We start from the raw sequence: 18,192 nt of genomic DNA on the forward strand, positions 1-18,192 counted from the left end.
TCTTTTTCTACTAAATGACCCCTGGTGGAGTCTAATAGTATTTTATGCAACTGAGGTCCCTGTTCTCCCCAGGCTCCACCCCCAAATCTCCAGGAGTTTCCCAACCCAGATCGGGTAACCCTATCCACCCCCATCCCCTGCTGGTGGCCGGGGTGGGGGTGGGGGACCTGGCAACACTAACTCTAGCTAGTATTTGTATTTTTCATATGTGCATGTGTATGTGTGCATGTGTGCACCTGGAAGTCACGGAGACCTCTGGTGACTGACCCCTACTGGGGGCTTGGGGGATATTCAGAGAGGTGGCTGAATAAAGCCTGCCCCTGCCTCCCGACTGCTGGTATTCCAAGGAGGTCTCCCTTCCGAGTACTTGCCAGAGTTAACCCGGCTTAGCTTCTGAGACCTGACGAGATTGGGCTTACCTGGTCTATCCAAATCAGGGTGTCTAGGATTTGGATGGGAGACCTCCAAGGAATACCAGAGTTGCGACTCAGAGGCAGGCAACGGCAAAACGCCTCTGAACAGCTCCCGCCGTGAAACCCCCCCGGGGTCGCCATAAATCATCTCCGACTTGATGGCAAACAAAAAAAAAAAAAGAAAAGTAAAGGGCACAGGGTATATTTATTGCCCCAAATGTGCTTTAAAATGTCCAGAACGGGGTGACAGGTATATTTCAAAGATTTATGACTGGGACAGCCTGTGCTAAAAATGGCCACATCATCAGGAGCTGAATGTTGTGCAAATTATGCAGCCTGGACAAAATTTGCATGGTTTTTGCATTTTTTTTGCTATTTTGCATAATTTATGCCACCTTTCCTAATCTGAGGGAGGAGGAATAAGGGCAGCGGCGCCCCACTCCCGATAACTGGAGATCTGGTTCCGCAAGCCCTCTGGCATCTGAGATTACCACAAGCTTTGCCCGCATGCTTTCGAGCATAGTACGTTTGCAACCACAAGTGCTGGAACACCTTCCCTCCTTTCCTTTTTATTTAAATCAAAGTTGAGATTTTCAGGAAGCCGAATTCCATACCCAATGCCGCCTTCTGCACCTTTCCCCTCCAAGGCACTCATCTCATTGTACGTGGCTCTCTGCTCTTCCCTTTTATCCTCACTACAGCCCTTTGAGGCAGGGGTCATTTCGTAGAAAAAGAGGTGCAGGGGCTCATGAGCATAACTCATTAGCATAACTTATTTGCATATGCCACACCCTCTGGCATCACCGGAAGTGTGTCAGAAGGCAACACACACCGCTCAGGCTCCGCTGGACTGTTTTGGATTGCTAGCTATGGGGTGGAGGGAATGTGCAGATCTGTCCTCGCAGAGGAGGGAGAGCTTGTACCTGAATAAAACTTGGTCTTAATGGTGCCACTGGACTGTTTTGGGCCGGGGGGCCGGTGGGGGGGCTCTGCAACTTACCTGGCAGCTTCTTGCTCTGACTGAGGGCTGCTGGGAGCAGGGGGGTGGGGCTTGTTGCATGTGAAGGGAAGGGAACTTTGTGATTATTATAATGGCATAAAATGTGTTCGTGGATTAGCGTGCTGTTGATTTCCTGTATTCATAAGCGAACAAACTGCAGAACTGGGGGCCACCTTGTGCATGGCCATTGTGGCAAAGGTTCCTGTCCTCCCTGCCCTCAGTTGAATTATTCAGGGCTGTAGCACTTTCCTGGAGATGAAGGCGGCAGAGATATCATCTTCTCCACACCTAGGACACACCTAGACCAGGCACATAATATTGATGAATGGCTATACAACCCTAAGCAAAGTCAGGGGTCATTTCCTGCAGGAGCTCACAGGAGCGGACCTCCGGCAGTAAAGAGCCCAGGGGGCGGGCACATGCAACAAACCCCACCCCCTGCTCCCAGCAGCCCTCAGTCAGAGCAAGAAGCAGCCAGGTAAGTTGCAGAGCCCGCCCGGCCCCCCGGTCCAAAACAGTCCAAGTTTTATTCAGGTACAAGCTCTCCCTCCTCTGTGAAGACAGATCTGCACGTTCCCCCCCCCAATAGCTAGCAATCCAAAACAGTCCAGTGGAGCCTGAGCGGTGGGGGTTGCCTGCTGACACACTTCCGGTGATGTCAGGGGGTGTGGCATATGCAAATAAGTTATGCTAATGAGTTATGCTAATGAGCTCCGGCACCTCTTTTTCTACGAAATGACCCCTGAGCAAAGTTAACACTCTGTAAGCCACTGATTTCAATGGACTTAGAAGGCTGTACCTCTGCTTAGGATAACACGATGGATCACCTAATGTCCTTACTTTTCTTAAAAGTAGCCATTGGGGTGTGTGTGTGTTCCATGGCTCTCCTGCAGCATTTCTCACTTACAGCATCTTCCCCCTTCCCCATCAATTATTAGCCTCAGTAAGGAAAAAAGACTGGCTGCCTGTCTAGCCTGTCTTTTTTCTCTACTGGATCTAATTGATGGTGGGAGGAGGATGCAGTTTGCATCTAAAGAAAATCATGGGGTACAGGGAAGACTTATCTTCCACAGTAGAGACAAAGCCAGTGTGGTGTCGTGGTTGAGAGCGGTGGACTCTAATCTGGAGAACCGGGTTTCATTCCCCACTGCTCCACATGCAGCCAGCTGGGTGACCTTGGGTCAGTCACAGTTCTCTCAGAGCTCTCTCAGCCCTACCTGCCTCACAAGGTGCCCGCTGTGGGGAGAGGAAGGGAAGGCGATTGTAAGCCGCTTTGAGACTTCTTCTGGTAGTGAAAGTCGGGGTATAAAAACCAACTCTTCTACTACTATCCTCTTGTCACGGTATTGCAGTTCTGATCCAGTTTGGTCCCGACCCATGATTACGCTTAAAGAAAGTTAAATGAGCTGTGGTGGCTCAAGTGGTTAAGAGGCTGAACTGCAGGCTGTGGAAGGTCGGTAGTTCAGCAGTTCGAGACCCGAGTTGCCGCATGATGGAGTGAGCTCTCGTCTCTAGTTCCAGCTCCTGCCAACCTAGCAGTTCGAAAGCAATAAATTGCAAGTAGATAAATAGGTACCACTTCGGTGGGAAGGTCACAGCGTTCCGTGCGCCTTGGTGTTTAGTCATGCCGGCCACATGAACACGGATGGACCAGGGAGGGTCCATCTAGTCCAGTATCCTGTCTCACACGGTGGCCAACCAGTTCCTCTAGAGGTCCAACAACAAGGCATAGAGGCTGAGGTCTTCCCCTCATGTTGCCTCCTGGCACTGGGATCCAGAGATTTACTACCTCTGAATGTTCAGGTTTCCTTTAGTAGCAACTGATAGACCTTTCCTCATAAGAACATAAGAGAAGCCATTTTGGATCAGGCCAGTGGCCCATCCAGTCCAACACTCTGGGTGCGTTCAGACGCGGCGTTTGCAACGGTATAGGTGCCGGTTGCAGTCGGTGTACTTACCGGCGTTCACACGTAGAACATCTGCCTTCCGTCCCTAACCATTGCAAAGCCCTTTAAACCGTTGTACTTTGCCACTAGGTCCCCAAGTGGTGGTATCCTGAGTACAACGGTTGTAATCGCTTAACCCCCCGTCTGATCGCTCTCCAACGTTGCAGAGCCACTTCCGTTCGGAAGCCTGAGGCTTCCGATTTTCGCCGGCCATTTTTTTGTAAAGGTCGGTGATATGCGCTTGGGCGAAGCTTCGCCCTGGCGTTTGTTTTTTTAAAAAGGGGGGGCTTAGTTTAGCGTTTCAGAGGCGTCCGGGACCTCAGGGAGGCTACTTTGCTCTTTAAACTTTAAAGGTAAGTCCTTACCTTTAAAGTTTAAATGTAAGACGGGGTTTTTTTGCGCATGCGCAAAGATCGCCATTCCGTGGATGGCTGCCTATGCGCATGCACAAACTGAGTTAAAAAAACAAACAAACCGCCGATGCCCGCTGCGTGTGGATGGGCATACAACGATGGGCTCCGCAGACAGGAGGTAAGTGTGATCGCGTTTCAGACGGCATAGACTGCACCGGTTCCAACCGGTACAGTTTATGCCGGCTGAAACGGTGCATCTGAACGCACCCTCTGTGTCACACAGTGGTGAAAACCAGGGGTCATTTCATAGAAAAAGAGGTGCAGGAGCTCATTAGCATAACTTATTAGCATAACTTATTTGCATATGCCACACCCCCTGACATCACCGGAAGTGTGTCAGCAGGCAACCCCCACCGCTCAGGCTCCACTGGACTGTTTTGGATTGCTAGCTAAAGGCGGGCTGGGGGAGGGGCTCAGCAACTTACCTGGCTGCTTCTTGCTCCTTGTGGCCCAACTGAGGGCTGCTGGGAGCAGGGTTTGTTGCATGTGCCCGCCCCCTGGGCTTCTTACTGCCAGAGCTCCGCTCCTGTGTGCTCCCGCAGGAAATGACCCCTGCTCAAAACCCAGGTGCAAGCATCAGGAGGTCCACCAGCAGGGCTAGAACTTCAGAAGCCCTCCCGCTGTTGCCCCCCAAGCACCAAGAATACAGAGCATCACCGCCCCAGACACAGTGTTCCATTTAAACCTTGTGGTTAATGGGCAATGATGGACCTCTGCTGCATATGTTTCTCCAGTCCCCTCTTGAAGCTGTCTCCGTGAATCTAATGGAAATGACCCCTGGTCAAAACCCAGGGGCAAGCATCAGGAGATCCACCAGCAGGGCTAGAACTCCAGAAGCCCTCCCGCTGTTGCCCCCCAAGCACCAAGAATACAGAGCATCACCGCCCCAGACACAGTGTTCCATTTAAACCTTGTGGTTAATGGGCACTGAGGGACCTCTGCTGCATATGTTTCTCCAGTACCCTCTTGAAGCTGTCTCCGTGAATCTAATCCCCTTTTAAAGGGGGATTTACTTTCACCCCAGGGATGTCTTGAGGTTTGATCACAGATCTCTGATGACTCACTTAGATGAGTCCTCAATTGTCCTTTTCCCAAACAGAAAACAACAAGAACACACACACACACCCTTTTTCATCTTCCCCAAAGGGAAGGCGCTTCGGCCCCTTGATTGTTTTAGCTGTCTTTTTGTTTATTTCCCCCAGTTATATAGTACCGCTTTTGAGACCGGGTAACTACAATGGAGCTGCGGTGGCTCAAGTGGTTAAGACGCTGAACTGCAGGCTGTGGAAGGTCGGTAGTTCAGCAGTTCGAGACCCGGGTGCCGCATGACAGAGTGAGCTCCCGTCTCTAGTTCCAGCTCCTGCCAACCTAGCAGTTCGAAAGAAAGAAATTGCAAGTAGATAAATAGGTACCACTTCGGTGGGAAGGTAACAGCGTTCCGTGCACCTTGGTGTTTAGTCATGCCGGCCACATGACCACGGAAATGTCTTCGGACAGCGCTGGCTCTTTGGCTTTGAAGCGGAGATGAGCACCGCAACCCTAGAGTCGGATTCGACTGGCTTTCGAGCAAGGGAACCTTTACCTTTAACCACAATGGCATGCAGGATTTATCTGGAACACACGCTGCCCATGCGTACACACGATGTCTAATTGTACCACGCTTCGTTCCTAGTATGAGAGTCCCTGCTCAGGAAGAAATGGGTGCCCCGCAAAATGGGATGACCCGCCACCGCCCCGTCATCAAGCTCTGAGCAAGATCTCGGCTCTCGAGAACCGGATCAAGGAGCTGCATCACCGGAAGAAGGAGATGAACATCGAGGTACGTCCGGGCCTGTACTTTTCCCTCCCTGGTGTCACGGGGACAAGAATGTCTGCAGGGCAGCCACTGACACCTGTAAAACAGGTATTGTGGAGGCACCACGCCTTGGCAGGCGGGGGAGTGCAGGGGAAGGACGGGGGGGAAAGTCACAGATAAGACCGAGATCAGAACCTTCCGGCTGTACAGAACAGGACGGATCCGTCATCGTGGCTGTCCTACTGTGGGGAGTACGTCCAAGTGGTTAGGTCAGTGTAGAGCAGAAGACAGGATCTCCCAGAGGCCTGTAGTTATGGTGGGGCTTTGGGGGGCTCTTTCTTCCCCCTTTTTAAAAGGCACAGCTCCACAAGAATTTCTCCTGTAAATGTTTCTTTCAATCATTTTAAAACATTTTTTTTAAGGTGCGTGCTTCTTTTAAGCAGAGTGGGGTGCTGTAGTTGACTAATTCCCGCACTGAGAAAGGGGGTTGGAGTAGGTGACCTCTAGGATCCCTTCTAACTCTGTGTCAAGAAACTGGTCTCCTTTAAGAGAGTTTTCCCTGCCTAAGTGTTAGCTTTCTTGACTATTGCTTCGGCTGGCAGAAGTGATTAACTTGCAGCAGCTGAGAACTGTCATCTCAAGTGGTCGACAGCTTGCAATGTAGAGATCTCTCCTGGGAAGAGCTTTCTGTTGGCTTAAGTGGCTTTTCTTTCTGCGCTGAGCACGTCACTGAAAACTTGCCCCACAAGCCACAAAATCCTGGCGACGGGGCTTGATCTCCCAGGCTTCTGTCCTTTGCACCTTTGCCCCCTGGTGGCCTCACAGAGCCTTGCAAGACCGGATCTGGACCCAGACTGAGTTTGGACCCAGGGTTTTTTGACACGGTTCCCTTCCCCAGCAGATGGACTTGGAAGGGGCCTTGCTGGAAGGAGAGCTGAAGGGAGAGAGAGAGGAGCTGCGGCAGGAGGAGGAGCGGCTGCTGGAACTGCAGAGGCGGCTGGTGGAGACGGAGCGCAGGTGCCAAGCGGAGCGAGAGAAGGTGAGGAGTGGCGCGGCGGCGTTCCCCTCCCAGGGCGGCTCTCAGCCTGGCTCTTTGCCAGTTGCCTCCAGGGGGAGCGGAGGATGCAATTCGTGTCGCGTACACCCATCTCTCTGCCTGTTTAGTTTCTGAAATGGAGGCAATGCACAAGCTGGTTGTGTGGTGCTCATTATACTGGATTTAAGACGAGAAAATAAGAAGTTGTGGGGAGGGAGGGGAAAGGAGCGGCCACTGAGAAGCACAGTCACAAGAAACTTGTAGTTGACCCCCCCGGCTGAGAGCCAGTTTGGTGTGGTGGTTAAGAGTGTGGACTCTAATCTGGAAAAACCGGGTTTGATCCCCCACTCCTCCACGTGCAGCTGCTGGTGTGACCTTGGGTCAGTCACAAGTTCTCTCAGAGCCGTTCTCTCAAGAGCAGTCCTCGAAAGGGCTCTCTCAGCCAGTGTTCCCTCTAAGCTGAGTTGGTGCGAGCTGGCTCACAGTCTTTTAGCCTCCGGCTCACAGTTTTGTCTTAGCTCAGGAAGGAGGGCTCTAGAGCAAACTAACTTATGCAGTAGCCAAATCGCACAACTTTAATGCCAGTATCTCATGATGCAGAATTTCTGCTCACAAGACTGCACAGCTTAGAGGGAGCATTGCTCTCAGCCCCACTGACCTCACAGGGTGTCTGTGGTGGAGAGAGGAAGGGAAAGAAGATTGTCAGCGGCTCTGAGACTCGTTCAGGTAGTGAAGGGCGGGGTATAAATCCAATCTCTTCTTCTTGCAGAAGGTCCCAGGTTCAATCCCCAGCCTCTCCAGTTAAAAAGGACCAGGCAGGAGGTGATGGGAAAGACCTCCACCTGAGACCCTGGAGAGCCATGAAGTGGGGCTGTAGCTCAGTGGAAGAGCCTCTGCTTGGCATGCAGAAGGTCCCAGGTTCAATCCCCGGCATCTCCAGTTAAAAAGGACCAGGCAGGAGGTGATGGGAAAGACCTCGGCCCGAGACCCTGGAGATCCATCAACTGGGGCCATAGCTCAGTGGAAGAGCCTCTGCTTGGCATGCAGAAGGTCCCAGGTTCAATCCTTGGCATCTCCAGTTAAAAAGGACCAGGCAGGAGGTGATGGGAAAGACCTCGGCCCGAGACCCTGGAGAGCCATGAACTGGGGCCATAGCTCAGTGGAAGAGGCTCTGCTTGGCATGCAGAAGGTCCCAGGTTCAATCCTTGGCATCTCCAGTTAAAAAGGACCAGGCAGGAGGTGATGGGAAAGACCTCGGCCCGAGACCCTGGAGAGCCATGAACTGGGGCCATAGCTCAGTGGAAGAGGCTCTGCTTGGCATGCAGAAGGTCCCAGGTTCAATCCTTGGCATCTCCAGTTAAAAAGGACCAGGCAGGAGGTGATGTGAAAGACCTCTCTGCCTGAGACCCTGGAGAGTGGCTGCCGGTCTGAGTAGGCAATGCTGGCTGTGATGGATCAGTGGTCTGATCCAGGATAAGGCAGCTTCAGGATGAGGCTGTGGCTCAGCGGAGGCGGAAGGTCGCACATTCCACAACTTCTCCAGTTAAAAGGACCAGGAGGTAAAATAACAGGAAAACCACACCGAAGCGCGACAGAGCTGCTGCCAGCCGGAGCGGACAAGGCTGGCCTTGACTCAGAATCTGCTTTCTGTAAAAACAGAAACGAGAGGCCCGCAGGCAAAGATCTGTTTATTTCCATGCGCTCCTGACGTCCTTGCCTTTGCGGTTCCTGCCCACGGTCTTGCCGTTTCCTTTCTCTTTCTCCTCGTTATCCTTCCCCTGCCCTTCTCCCCGTCTGCTGTTGGATGTTCATTCCCCTTACCGGCCGGTCCCAGCTCCCTGCCTCCTTTGGCCTCCTTTGGCCTCCTTTGGCCTCCTTTTCTCCCCCCTCTTCGGCCTGTCCCTGATTTGGGGCACTGATCAGCCGCAATCGAAGCATCCCTGCCACAAAAAGGCCACTCTGTGCTTCCATATAAAAGACGTTTGTTAACAGAAAGCAGACCGAGACGAGGAACTGACAGGCGCTGCAGTTTGGAGATCACTTGCAGTTCCAGGAGAGTTCCAGGCCTCACCTGGAGGCTGGCGACCCTAAACAGCAACCAGATGTTCTTTTAAAAAAAGCATAAAAACAGCTGTTCTGAGGCTCTCGCCGTATCAAGAGCCAAACAGACATCATGCCAGGGTGGCGCAGCATGAAATCCCCAACCAGTCTCCAGAGAATCCATACCTAATCAACGTTTTCAGAACGGGGTCTTCACGATCAGCCGAGGCCTATGCTGTGGTTGCCAGCCTCCAGGTGGGGCCTGGAGATCTATCAGAATTTCAACTGATCTCCAGACTGCAGAGATCAGTTCCCCTTAGGGTTGCCAGTTCTGGGTTTGTTTGTTTATTTAGATTTGTGAATCAACCAATCCCTGCACAAGGCTCTGGGCGATGTACAACAGTTAAAACAATGTTAAAATTAATAACATCTGTAAATCCGTTACATCATCTCAGATGGCGTCGATAATTTTCTTCGTATCCACTCCGGACTGCTGCTGTCTTGTGAGCAGGGCGTGGAGGGGGCCGAAGTGCAAAGGCGGAGGAAAACGACATGGAGATTTTGGGGGTGGAGCCTGAGGAGGGCGGGGATTGGGGAGGGGAGGGACCTCAGCAGGGCTTAATACCGTCAAGTCCACCCTCCAAAACAGCCATTTTCTCCAGGGGAACTGATCTCTAATCTGACTCTAATCTGGGAGAACCGGGTTTGATTCCCCACTCCTCCACCTGCAGCTGCTGGTGTGACCTTGGGTCAGTCACAAGTTCTTTCAGAGCTGTTCTCTCAAGGGCAGTCGTCGAGAGAGCTCTCTCAGCCCCACCTACCTCACAGGGTGTCTGTTGTGGGGAGGGGAAGAGAAAGGGATTGTAAACTGCTCTGAGGCTCCCTCGGGTAGTGAGGGGCGGGGTATAAATCCAGTCTCTTCTTTGTCTTCTTCTCTGTAATCTGGAGATTAAATATGATAGTGGGAGATCTCCAGCTGCCGCCGGGAGGTTGGCAACAACACTCGTTTCCCTGGAGAAAGACGGCTGCTTTGGAGGGTGGGATTCTACAGGGGTTATATCCCACCGAGGTGCCTCCCCTTCCCAAACCCCGCTCTGTCCAGGCACTCCCCCCCCACACCTCCAGGAATTTCCCGACACGGAGTTGGCAACTGCAGTGCGACCGGCAACTGCCTGCCTGCCTGCGGGTTCCATCCGGGGCTCGGACCTCCCTCTCCTTTGCCCTTTCAAACGTCTGCAGTCTAACGCAGAGGACAGAGAGGGATCCTCTCTGGCTGGTTTCCCACTTGGCAGCCACGGCAGGCTGAGTGTCGATCCACGCCTTCAAAACCCGGCAGCGCCGTTCCAGCCTGGCGCGCCACTTTTGTCGGCTGTCGTAGCGAAGCGGTGCCGTTGTGCCCGACGAGCTGAACCAGGGGAAAGGTCACCTGTGGTTCCGGCTGCACAACCTTTGGGCCCTCCCGCCGAAAACTGTTTTCATGCCCCTTCCTAACCAATTAGGGTTGGCAGCCTCCAGGTGGGGCTCTCCTGCTTTTACAACTCATCTCCAGCCGACAGAGATCTGTTCCCCTGGAGAAAATGGCAAGCTGTGGAGGGTGGACTCACTGTACCGTGCTGAGGCCCCTCCCCTCCCCAGACCCCGCCCTCTCCCAGATCCACCCCCCAAAGTCTCCAGGTATTTTCCAGCCCAGACCTGGCAACCAATGTTCCCTCTAAGCTGTGGAGTCTTGTGAGCAAACATTCTAGTTTGTGAGCTCCTGGCATTAAAGCTGTGAGCGAGCGATTTGGCGACTGCATACATCAGTTTGCTCTGGAGCCCTCCTTCCCGAGCTGAGACAAAAATGGGTGAGCCGGAGGCTAAGAACCTGTGAGCTAGCTCACACTAACTCAGCTTAGAGGGAACACTGGCAACCCTATACCCGGTGCTCGGTGTAAGGTGGGGTCCAGAGATGGCACAGTTCCCCTGGAGAAAGTGGCTGCTTTGGAGGGTTGACTGCAGGGCACTATAACTGGCTGCGATCCCACCCCCCCAACTCCACCCCCAAATCTCCAGGAATTTCCCGACACGGAGTTGGTAACCCTACCGATGGGTTGAATCCAGCCATTCTCGGGGAAAGCCTCCCGGCGGGCCTAGCAGCGGAAGGGTTAAATCCCTGCCCGCAGAGCAACCTGCAACTGGAGAGGTGTTTCCCATGGGAATGTGGCAACTCTTACCCTGCCCTCTTCTTCTTTTTTGTTTTCGGCAGGAGAAGGCGCGGCTGCAGGAGGAACGCCACAAGGTCGAGGAGTTGCAGCGGCAGCACGCCGAGTCGCAGACGCATCTCGACAACCAGCCCGAATCCATGCGGGAGCGGATGCAGAGCCAGCTTCAGGAGGTGAGCGGGGAGAGGGGCTCAGAAGCAGCCGGCCGTGCAGGCAGAGAGCTCTGCTGAGACTGGATAGCCAGTGGGGAGCGGCCGGAGGATTGCAAACTTGCTGGTGGGGTGTGGTGGTCGGACTAGGATCTGGGAGACCCAGGTTTGAATCCCCGCTCTGCCATGGAAGCTCACTGGGGGACCTTGGGCCAATCACCCGCTCTCTGCCACGCCTGCCTCAGAGGGTTCTGTGAGCCAGTGTGGTGTAGTGGCTAAGAGCAGCAGGACTCTAATCTGGAGGAGCTGGTTCGTTTCCACAGTTCTCCACGTGCAGCCAGCTGGGTGACCTTGGGTCAGTCACAGTTCTCTCAAAGGTCTCTCAGCCCTGCCTACCTCACAGGGTGTCTGTTGTGGGGAGAGGAAGGGAAGGTGACTGTACGCCACTCTGAGACTCTGAGTGAAGGGCGGAGTATTAATCCAACTCCTCCTCTTCCTCCTCTTCTTCTTCTTCTCCTCCTCCTCCTCCTCCTGATAAAGTGGAGGGCAAGTTTTGGGTCCCCTTTGGGGAGAAAAGTGGGTATAAATTAAGTAAGCAAGTAGAGAAATGCATACCCGCCCCCCTATTTTTCTAAACCCTCCTCGCATGTAGAAAGCTAGGTATCAGGGTTGTAACTCAATCTTCTCTCCAGTGCTAGTTTCCTATGCGTGGGTTTGTTTTTTAAAAAAAGAGAAGGTGCATTCAAACAAGGCAAGTCTCCCGCCTCCCCTTTCTCGCCCTGGCAGTCTAAAGTTGTGTACCCCAAGAAATGTGATCCCCCCCTCCCCTCCTGCCCAAGATCTCCTGTTTGCAAAAACCCTTTAACTAGCCACATTCTGCCTGCTAGCAATCCTATGCTGACCAGAAACGGGGGGTCTGCAACCCGTGGGTCCTACCGTCCTCAGGGGCAGAAGCCGGAAGTTGACTCTTGACTCTCTCCCCCAGACGTCTGAGATGCTAGATGGAGCCCTGAGGAGCTACGAGGACCTGGAGTTCCAGCAGTTGGAGAGGGAGAGCCGTTTGGAGGAGGAGAAAGAAGCTGCCTGTCAGGCCTTGGCCCAGGAGATCACCCAGCTTCAGAACAGCATTAATCAGAGGAAGGTGAGGAGCAGCAGGCCCTGATCCCTGGGGATCCAGTCCCGGGGCTCGGAAATCGACCCCGGTGTTCTCTCGGCAGGAGAAGTTATCCCGCTTCCCGCCTATGCGTGGGTTATTCCGCCTTCGCCCACTGCATTCCTAGGCTGCCCTCTGCGTACGTTCAGTGAGCACCTGTACGTGGCAGCGGGAGGCATCTCTCGTGAGTCAGAAGCTTAGGCCGTCGCGCCCCGGGGGGGTGACGTGCAAATCCGGATCCTTGGAAATCAAAACTGCAAAGCTAAATTGATGTAAGGGAGAGGCGTGGTTGCCTAGAGATTGAGCGAGCACGCCCATGCAGGCCTACTTGGAAGTAAGTCCTGTTTTGCTCAATGGGGCTTACACCCAAGAAAGCGTTCCCAGATTTCACTGGGCAGGAAGCAGTGTTCCCTCTCAGCTGAGTCCGTGTGAGCTAGCTCACAGTTTTTTGGTCTCCGGCTCACACATTTTCTCCTACCAACCTAGCCGTTCGAAAGCAAGAAATTGCAAGTAGATAAATAGGTACCGCTTCAGTGGGAAGGTAACAGTGTTCTGTGCGCCTTGGTGTTTAGTCATGCCGGCCACATGACCATGGAAACATCTTCGGACAGCGCTGGCTCTTCGGCTTTGAAACGGAGATGAGCACCGCAACCCTAGAGTCGGATTCGACTGGCTTTCGAGCAAGGGAACCTTTACCTTTACACACCTTTTTGCCTTAGGAAGGATGGCCCCAGAGCAAACGGCTCGCTCATAATTTTAATGCCAGTAGCTCACAGAGTCGAATTTTTGCTCGCAAGACTCCGCAGCTTAGAGGGAGCATTGGTGGGAAGGTCATTTTTACACGAGCGATGATAACATGTTAAGCGGTGGGGCCTGGTGCTGGAAAGAGCCTGTTTGTTTCTGTTTATGCCGCTATGGTTCCAAAGTGTTACCCAATGAAGAAGTTGCTGGTGGGTGGTTTTTGTAAGCGGGATGTAACGCCACAGAGCCCCCTCTCCACCGCTGCCAGTTTCTCCAGGGAAACCGATCTCTGTAGTCGTCTGGATATCTGATTTAATTCCTGGAGATCACCAGGCTGCACCTGGAGGCTGGCAACCTTAATCAGAAGACCCGTGGCACCTCTGAGATGAAAACAATTCATTCCGGAAGACGTTTCCATGAGTCAGGGCTTCCTTCATCTGATACGAGAAGTGTACAACCATAGCAGATAGATTTCAAGTCACTGTTCTGCAGGGGTCATTTAATAGAAAAAGATGTGCAGGAGCTCATTAGCATAACTCATTAGCATAACTTATTTGCATAGGTCACACCCCCCGGACATCACCGGAAGTGTGTCAGCAGGCAACACCCACCGCTCAGGCTCCACTGGACTCTTTTGGATTGCTAGCTATTGGGGGGGGGGGGCACACGGATCTGTCCTCACAGAGGAGGGAGAGCTTGTACCTGAATAAACCTTGGCCTTAAAGCTGCCACTGGACTGTTTTGGGCTGCTTTCTGGGGGGGAGCTCTGCAGCTTACCTGGCTGCTTCTCGCTCTGACTGGGGGCTGCTGGGAGCAGGGGGTGGGGCTTGTTGCATGTGCCCGCCCCCTGGGCTCCTTACTGCCGGAGCGCCGCTCCTGTGCGCTCCTGCAGGAAATGACCCCTGCTGTTCTGGCTTGGAAGCAACACAGAGGTGGAAGGGTTCTCTGTCTTGCCCCGGAGCTTTTTTTGGGGGTTCTAACCCAGTCCTCTCCTCCCATCCAGAGGAAGGTGCAGAGGCTGGAAGGGCAGGCCCGTTTGACTCGGGAGCAGATGGTGGGGGAGAGCCAGCGCTTTGCACAGGAGAAGGGAGAGGCCGTCAGGAGTCTCAACGCGGTAAGAAATCCCCAAGTTTGCCAAGAGCCGGGAAAGTAACTCAGAGGCCTGTTTCCCAACCTCTCGCATACCAACCCGATTCCACCTTGCATTCGACAATAAAAACAGAATTTGGGACCCAGGACTGACTCTCCGGGCTGTGTTTCCCAACGCCGGCTTAACAACCTGCTTCTCCGCCCCCACGCAGCAATAAAAACAGAATTCGAAACCTAGTTCTCCATTACTAAATCTCGTTCTCTTGCCTGAGGATTAAACCAAACCAAACCACAGAAATTCTGGCTTCTGCTTTTCCTGGGTGTTGCTAGGAGGTTTGTTTTGAATGTGTGCTTCACACAACTAGGGAAGTTTGTTTTTCCTGCCGGTTTCCAAAATCTGAGCATTTTTCAGAAGGGAAGGAAGGAAGGTCGGCTAGGTAGAGGGGGGTCACTTAGGGACAGACGACATGTACGGGTTTTTAACAAGTTGGGTCTCGGTTCCCCAGACCCAACGGGGATTCCCCACAGCCGCGTGGCTACTGCAACAAATGGCTTTTGAAAAGTAAAGGAGAGCCCAAATGGGCTTGAACACCACCACATGCATGTCTAAATACAATTAAAATCATTCATAAAAACAGCCATAAACAAATCAGTTGTCAGTTATCCTAAAGTGCTGGAACAATACTCTAATAAAGTGCGAGAACAGAGATAGTGAAGGGCAGGGTATACATCCAATCTCTCCTCCTCCTCTTCTTCTTCCTCCTCATAGTGAAGGGCAAGGGTATACATCCAATCTCTCCTCCTCCTCCTTCTCCTTCTTCCTCTTCTTCTTCCTCTTCTTATTCCTCCTCCTCCTCTTCCTCCTCCTCCTCCTCTTCTTCTTCCTCTTCTTCTTCCTCCTCCTCTTCTTCTTCCTCTTCTTCTTCTTCCTCCTCCTCTTCTTCTTCCTCTTCTTCCTCCTCCTCCTCCATCCTCCTCCTCCTCCTCCTCTTCTTCTTCTTCTCACAAATGTGTTGTTTGGCCTTAAGCAACTGGCCCTGGTTTAGGGCAAAACCATACATCATCTATAGCTCAGCGACTTCTTCTATCGGGTTTTTGTGTTCTGTTTCCATGATACATTTACTGATGCCGCAAAGTCGAGGAGGAAGACCGGAGTGCTGGGACTGGAGGGTCTTCACCCGTTCCCCTCCCTTTTCTCCCTGCGGGAAATTGCCTGCATCTTTCCCACTATGGCAGGCAAGAGAAACAGTGGGAAGGGACATTTCCAGCAGGAGAAAAACTGCACGCGAGAAACTGTTAAGAAACCCCTTTCCTCTCTATACCCATTTTTCTGCTCCTGCACCCTCAGCTGTCTTAAAACAAAATTTACACAAAGGAGCTGGGGGGTGGGTGGGCCGCATCTATTGCTATTTGGGAGTCTGCTGCAGGATTTGAAGATTCTTGAGAGAAGTCAGCTGGCTTCCAATAGGCCTCCCTGCTTAATTGCCAATAAAGAGAGACCACAGAGGCGCCACGGGGTCTCCAAGGCACTCTGGGGAAACAGATGTCTGAACGAGACGTCTCTGGAGCGCCCCGCTCTTTAGACAAAGCGGGGCGAGCACACACCCCCTTTCTATCAAAAATCCTGAGCAGGAGATTATCTGAGTTGTTTGCATGTGAGTTTGTTCTGTACGAGCTGGTTGCAGTGGGTACAAGGACGTGATCCCTGCTGGCAAGAAGCAGGGTGGGAAGGAAGGGGTCAGGCGGGCCACACCTGGAGTATTGTGTGCAATTCTGGAGGCCTCACTCCAAAAAGGATGTGGACAGAACGGAGCGGGTGCAGAGGAGTGCGTTGAGGATGATCGGGGGCCCGGAGACCAAGCCCTCTGAGGAAAGGCTGAGGGACTTGGGAATGTTCAGCCTGGAGGAGAGGAGGTTGAGAGGGGACAGGATGGCTCTCTTGAAGTATTTGAAGGGCTGTGTCACTTAGAGGAGGGCAGGGAGCTGTTCCTGTTGGCAGCAGAGGAGAGGCCTGGCAACAATGGATTTAAATTAAGGGTGGGAAGGTGCCGGCTGGATATTAGGAAAAACCTTTTTGTCAGTCAGAGTTGTGCAACAGTGGAATCAGCTGCCTAGGGAGGTGGTGAGCTCCCCCTCTCTGGCTGTCTTGAAGCAGCGTCTGGACAAAGACCTGTCAGGGATACTCTAGGCTGATCCTGCACTGAGCAGGGGGTTGGACTAGATGTCCTCTATGGGTCCTTCCAACTCTGGGATTCTATGATTCTATGATACTTGAATCCCTTCTATTCACCATGTTGGGGTCAGGAAGCCATTTTTCTCCAAGCCAGTTTGGCTGGAGATCCTGGAGGTTTTTTGTCATCTTCTGGGCATGGAACAGGGGGTCACCGGGGGTGTGTGTGTGTGGGAAAGTATTTGTGAATTTCCGGCACTGAGCAGGGGGTTGGACTCGATGACCTGTCTGGCCCTTTCCAACTCTGTGGTTCTGTGATTCTTTCACAAAGGAAGGTGCAATTCTTGATCCAGGTTTCAGGACGAGGCTCTCGTTGTAACCTCTTTGCCTGTCTGTCTTAGGAGAAAAACCGTCTCATGGACATGGGCCAGGAGTACTCGGAAGAGAGTGGGGGGGACTCTCCGGATGGCCAGCAATCCCTCACCCAGGTGAGCCCTTTTGGAGACTTCCTGCTTCGCCACCGTCTCCTTGTCTGTTCATCCATCAAGGCCAGGTTTCCTATTCCCGGCCTGGGCATTCCGGACAGTGTTCCCTCTAAGCTGAGTTAGTGTGAGCCAGCTCACAGTTTTTTAGCCTCTGGCTCACACATTTTTGTCTTAGCTCAAGAAGGATGGCCCCAGAGCAAACTAATTTATGCAGCAGCCAAATTGCTTGCTCACAACTTTGATGCCAGTAGCTCACAAAGTAGAATTTTTGCTCACAAGACTCCACAGCTTAGAGGGATCATTGCCAGACACCAGTGGGTTCATCTGGTTGTATGCCATCTTGGTTTGACAATTCTTGGTTAGGAAATTCCTGGAGATTTGGAGGTGAGGCTTGGGGAGGGGAGAGACCTTTGAAGTGTACGATGCCATCAAAAGGGAATTAGATAAGCATATGGAGCAGAGGTCCATCAGTGGCTATTAGCCACAAGGTATAGATAGGGACTCTGGGGCAAGTGATGCTCTGTCTTCTTGGTGCTTGGGGGGGGGGTCAACAGTGGGAGGTTCTAATGTCCTGGCCCCACTGGTGGACCTCCTGATGGCACCTGGTATTTCTGGCCACTGTGTGATACAGAGTGTTGGACTGGATGGGCCATTGGCCTGATCCAACATTGGCGTCTCTTATGTTCTTATGCTATTAGCCACAAGGTATAGATAGGGACTCTCAGTCTGGGGCAAGTGATGCTCTGTATTCTTGGTGCTTGGGGGGGGCAACAGTGGGAGGGCTCCTAGTGTCCTGGCCCCACTGCTGGACCTCCTGATGGCACTTTTGGCCACTGTGTGACCCAGAGTGTTGGACTAGATGGGCCATTGGCCTGATCCAATATTGGCTTCTCTTATGTTCTTATGACTGCCTGCCTGATGGATAAAAGGAAGGGAAACAACCCCCCCCAGCCACTCTAGCCCTCGACTGACTGGAACACACGTTATGCAGTGGGGCTCACACATTTGGTGAAGGGGGACCACGGCTCAGTGGTAGAGCCCCTGCTTCGCCTGCAGAAGCTCCTAGGTTCAATCCCCCGGCATCTCCGGTCGAAAGGATCGGGCAGCAGGTGTGATGAAGGATTCCTGCCTGAGACCTTGGAGAGCCACTGTCAGGCTGGGTAGACAGGACCAGTGTTCCCTCTAAGCTGAGTTAGTGTGAGCTAGCTCACAGTTTTTTAGCCTCTGGCTCACACATTTTTGCCCTCGCTCAGGAAGGATGGGGCTCCAGAGCAAACTGATTGATGTGGTAGCCTAATTGTTTGCTCACAACTTTAATGCCGGTAGCTCACAAAGTAGAATTTTTGCTCACGAGACTCCACAGCTTAGAGGGAACATTGGACAGGACTGATAATGAGAGACCGACGAGCTGATTCTGTATAAGGTGGCTTCGTGCGTTCCCGAGTCCGCTGCGGCTGTCTTAAAAGGAGAGGGACTGTGGTTCTGTCTCAGAGCAGGGGGTTTGTACACAGAGGGTCCCGGGTTCGATCCCCGGCATCTCCAGCCTAAAGAGCGTCCGGCA

General features: G+C 52.8%; 1 protein-coding gene across 1 annotated transcript in view; it reads left to right on the forward strand.

Annotated features, from left to right (window-relative positions):
- Nucleotides 1-3,839: 3,839 nt before the first annotated feature.
- Nucleotides 3,840-18,192, forward strand: part of PHLDB3 (pleckstrin homology-like domain, family B, member 3) — a gene marked incomplete at its 3' end in the record, with an annotated part of 23,706 nt that continues 9,353 nt past the window's right edge. Inside the window, exons 1-7 of the mRNA XM_015410704.1 lie at nucleotides 3,840-3,890; nucleotides 5,445-5,591; nucleotides 6,469-6,606; nucleotides 10,889-11,017; nucleotides 11,979-12,134; nucleotides 13,891-14,001; nucleotides 16,548-16,634. Coding sequence (XP_015266190.1) covers nucleotides 3,840-3,890; nucleotides 5,445-5,591; nucleotides 6,469-6,606; nucleotides 10,889-11,017; nucleotides 11,979-12,134; nucleotides 13,891-14,001; nucleotides 16,548-16,634 — 819 coding nt within the window. The remainder of the gene's footprint in view (nucleotides 3,891-5,444; nucleotides 5,592-6,468; nucleotides 6,607-10,888; nucleotides 11,018-11,978; nucleotides 12,135-13,890; nucleotides 14,002-16,547; nucleotides 16,635-18,192) is intronic.

The sequence above is a fragment of the Gekko japonicus genome, unplaced genomic scaffold (genome assembly GCF_001447785.1).
Source record: "Gekko japonicus isolate JY-2015 unplaced genomic scaffold, Gekko_japonicus_V1.1 scaffold6532, whole genome shotgun sequence".
Taxonomy (NCBI): domain Eukaryota; kingdom Metazoa; phylum Chordata; class Lepidosauria; order Squamata; family Gekkonidae; genus Gekko; species Gekko japonicus.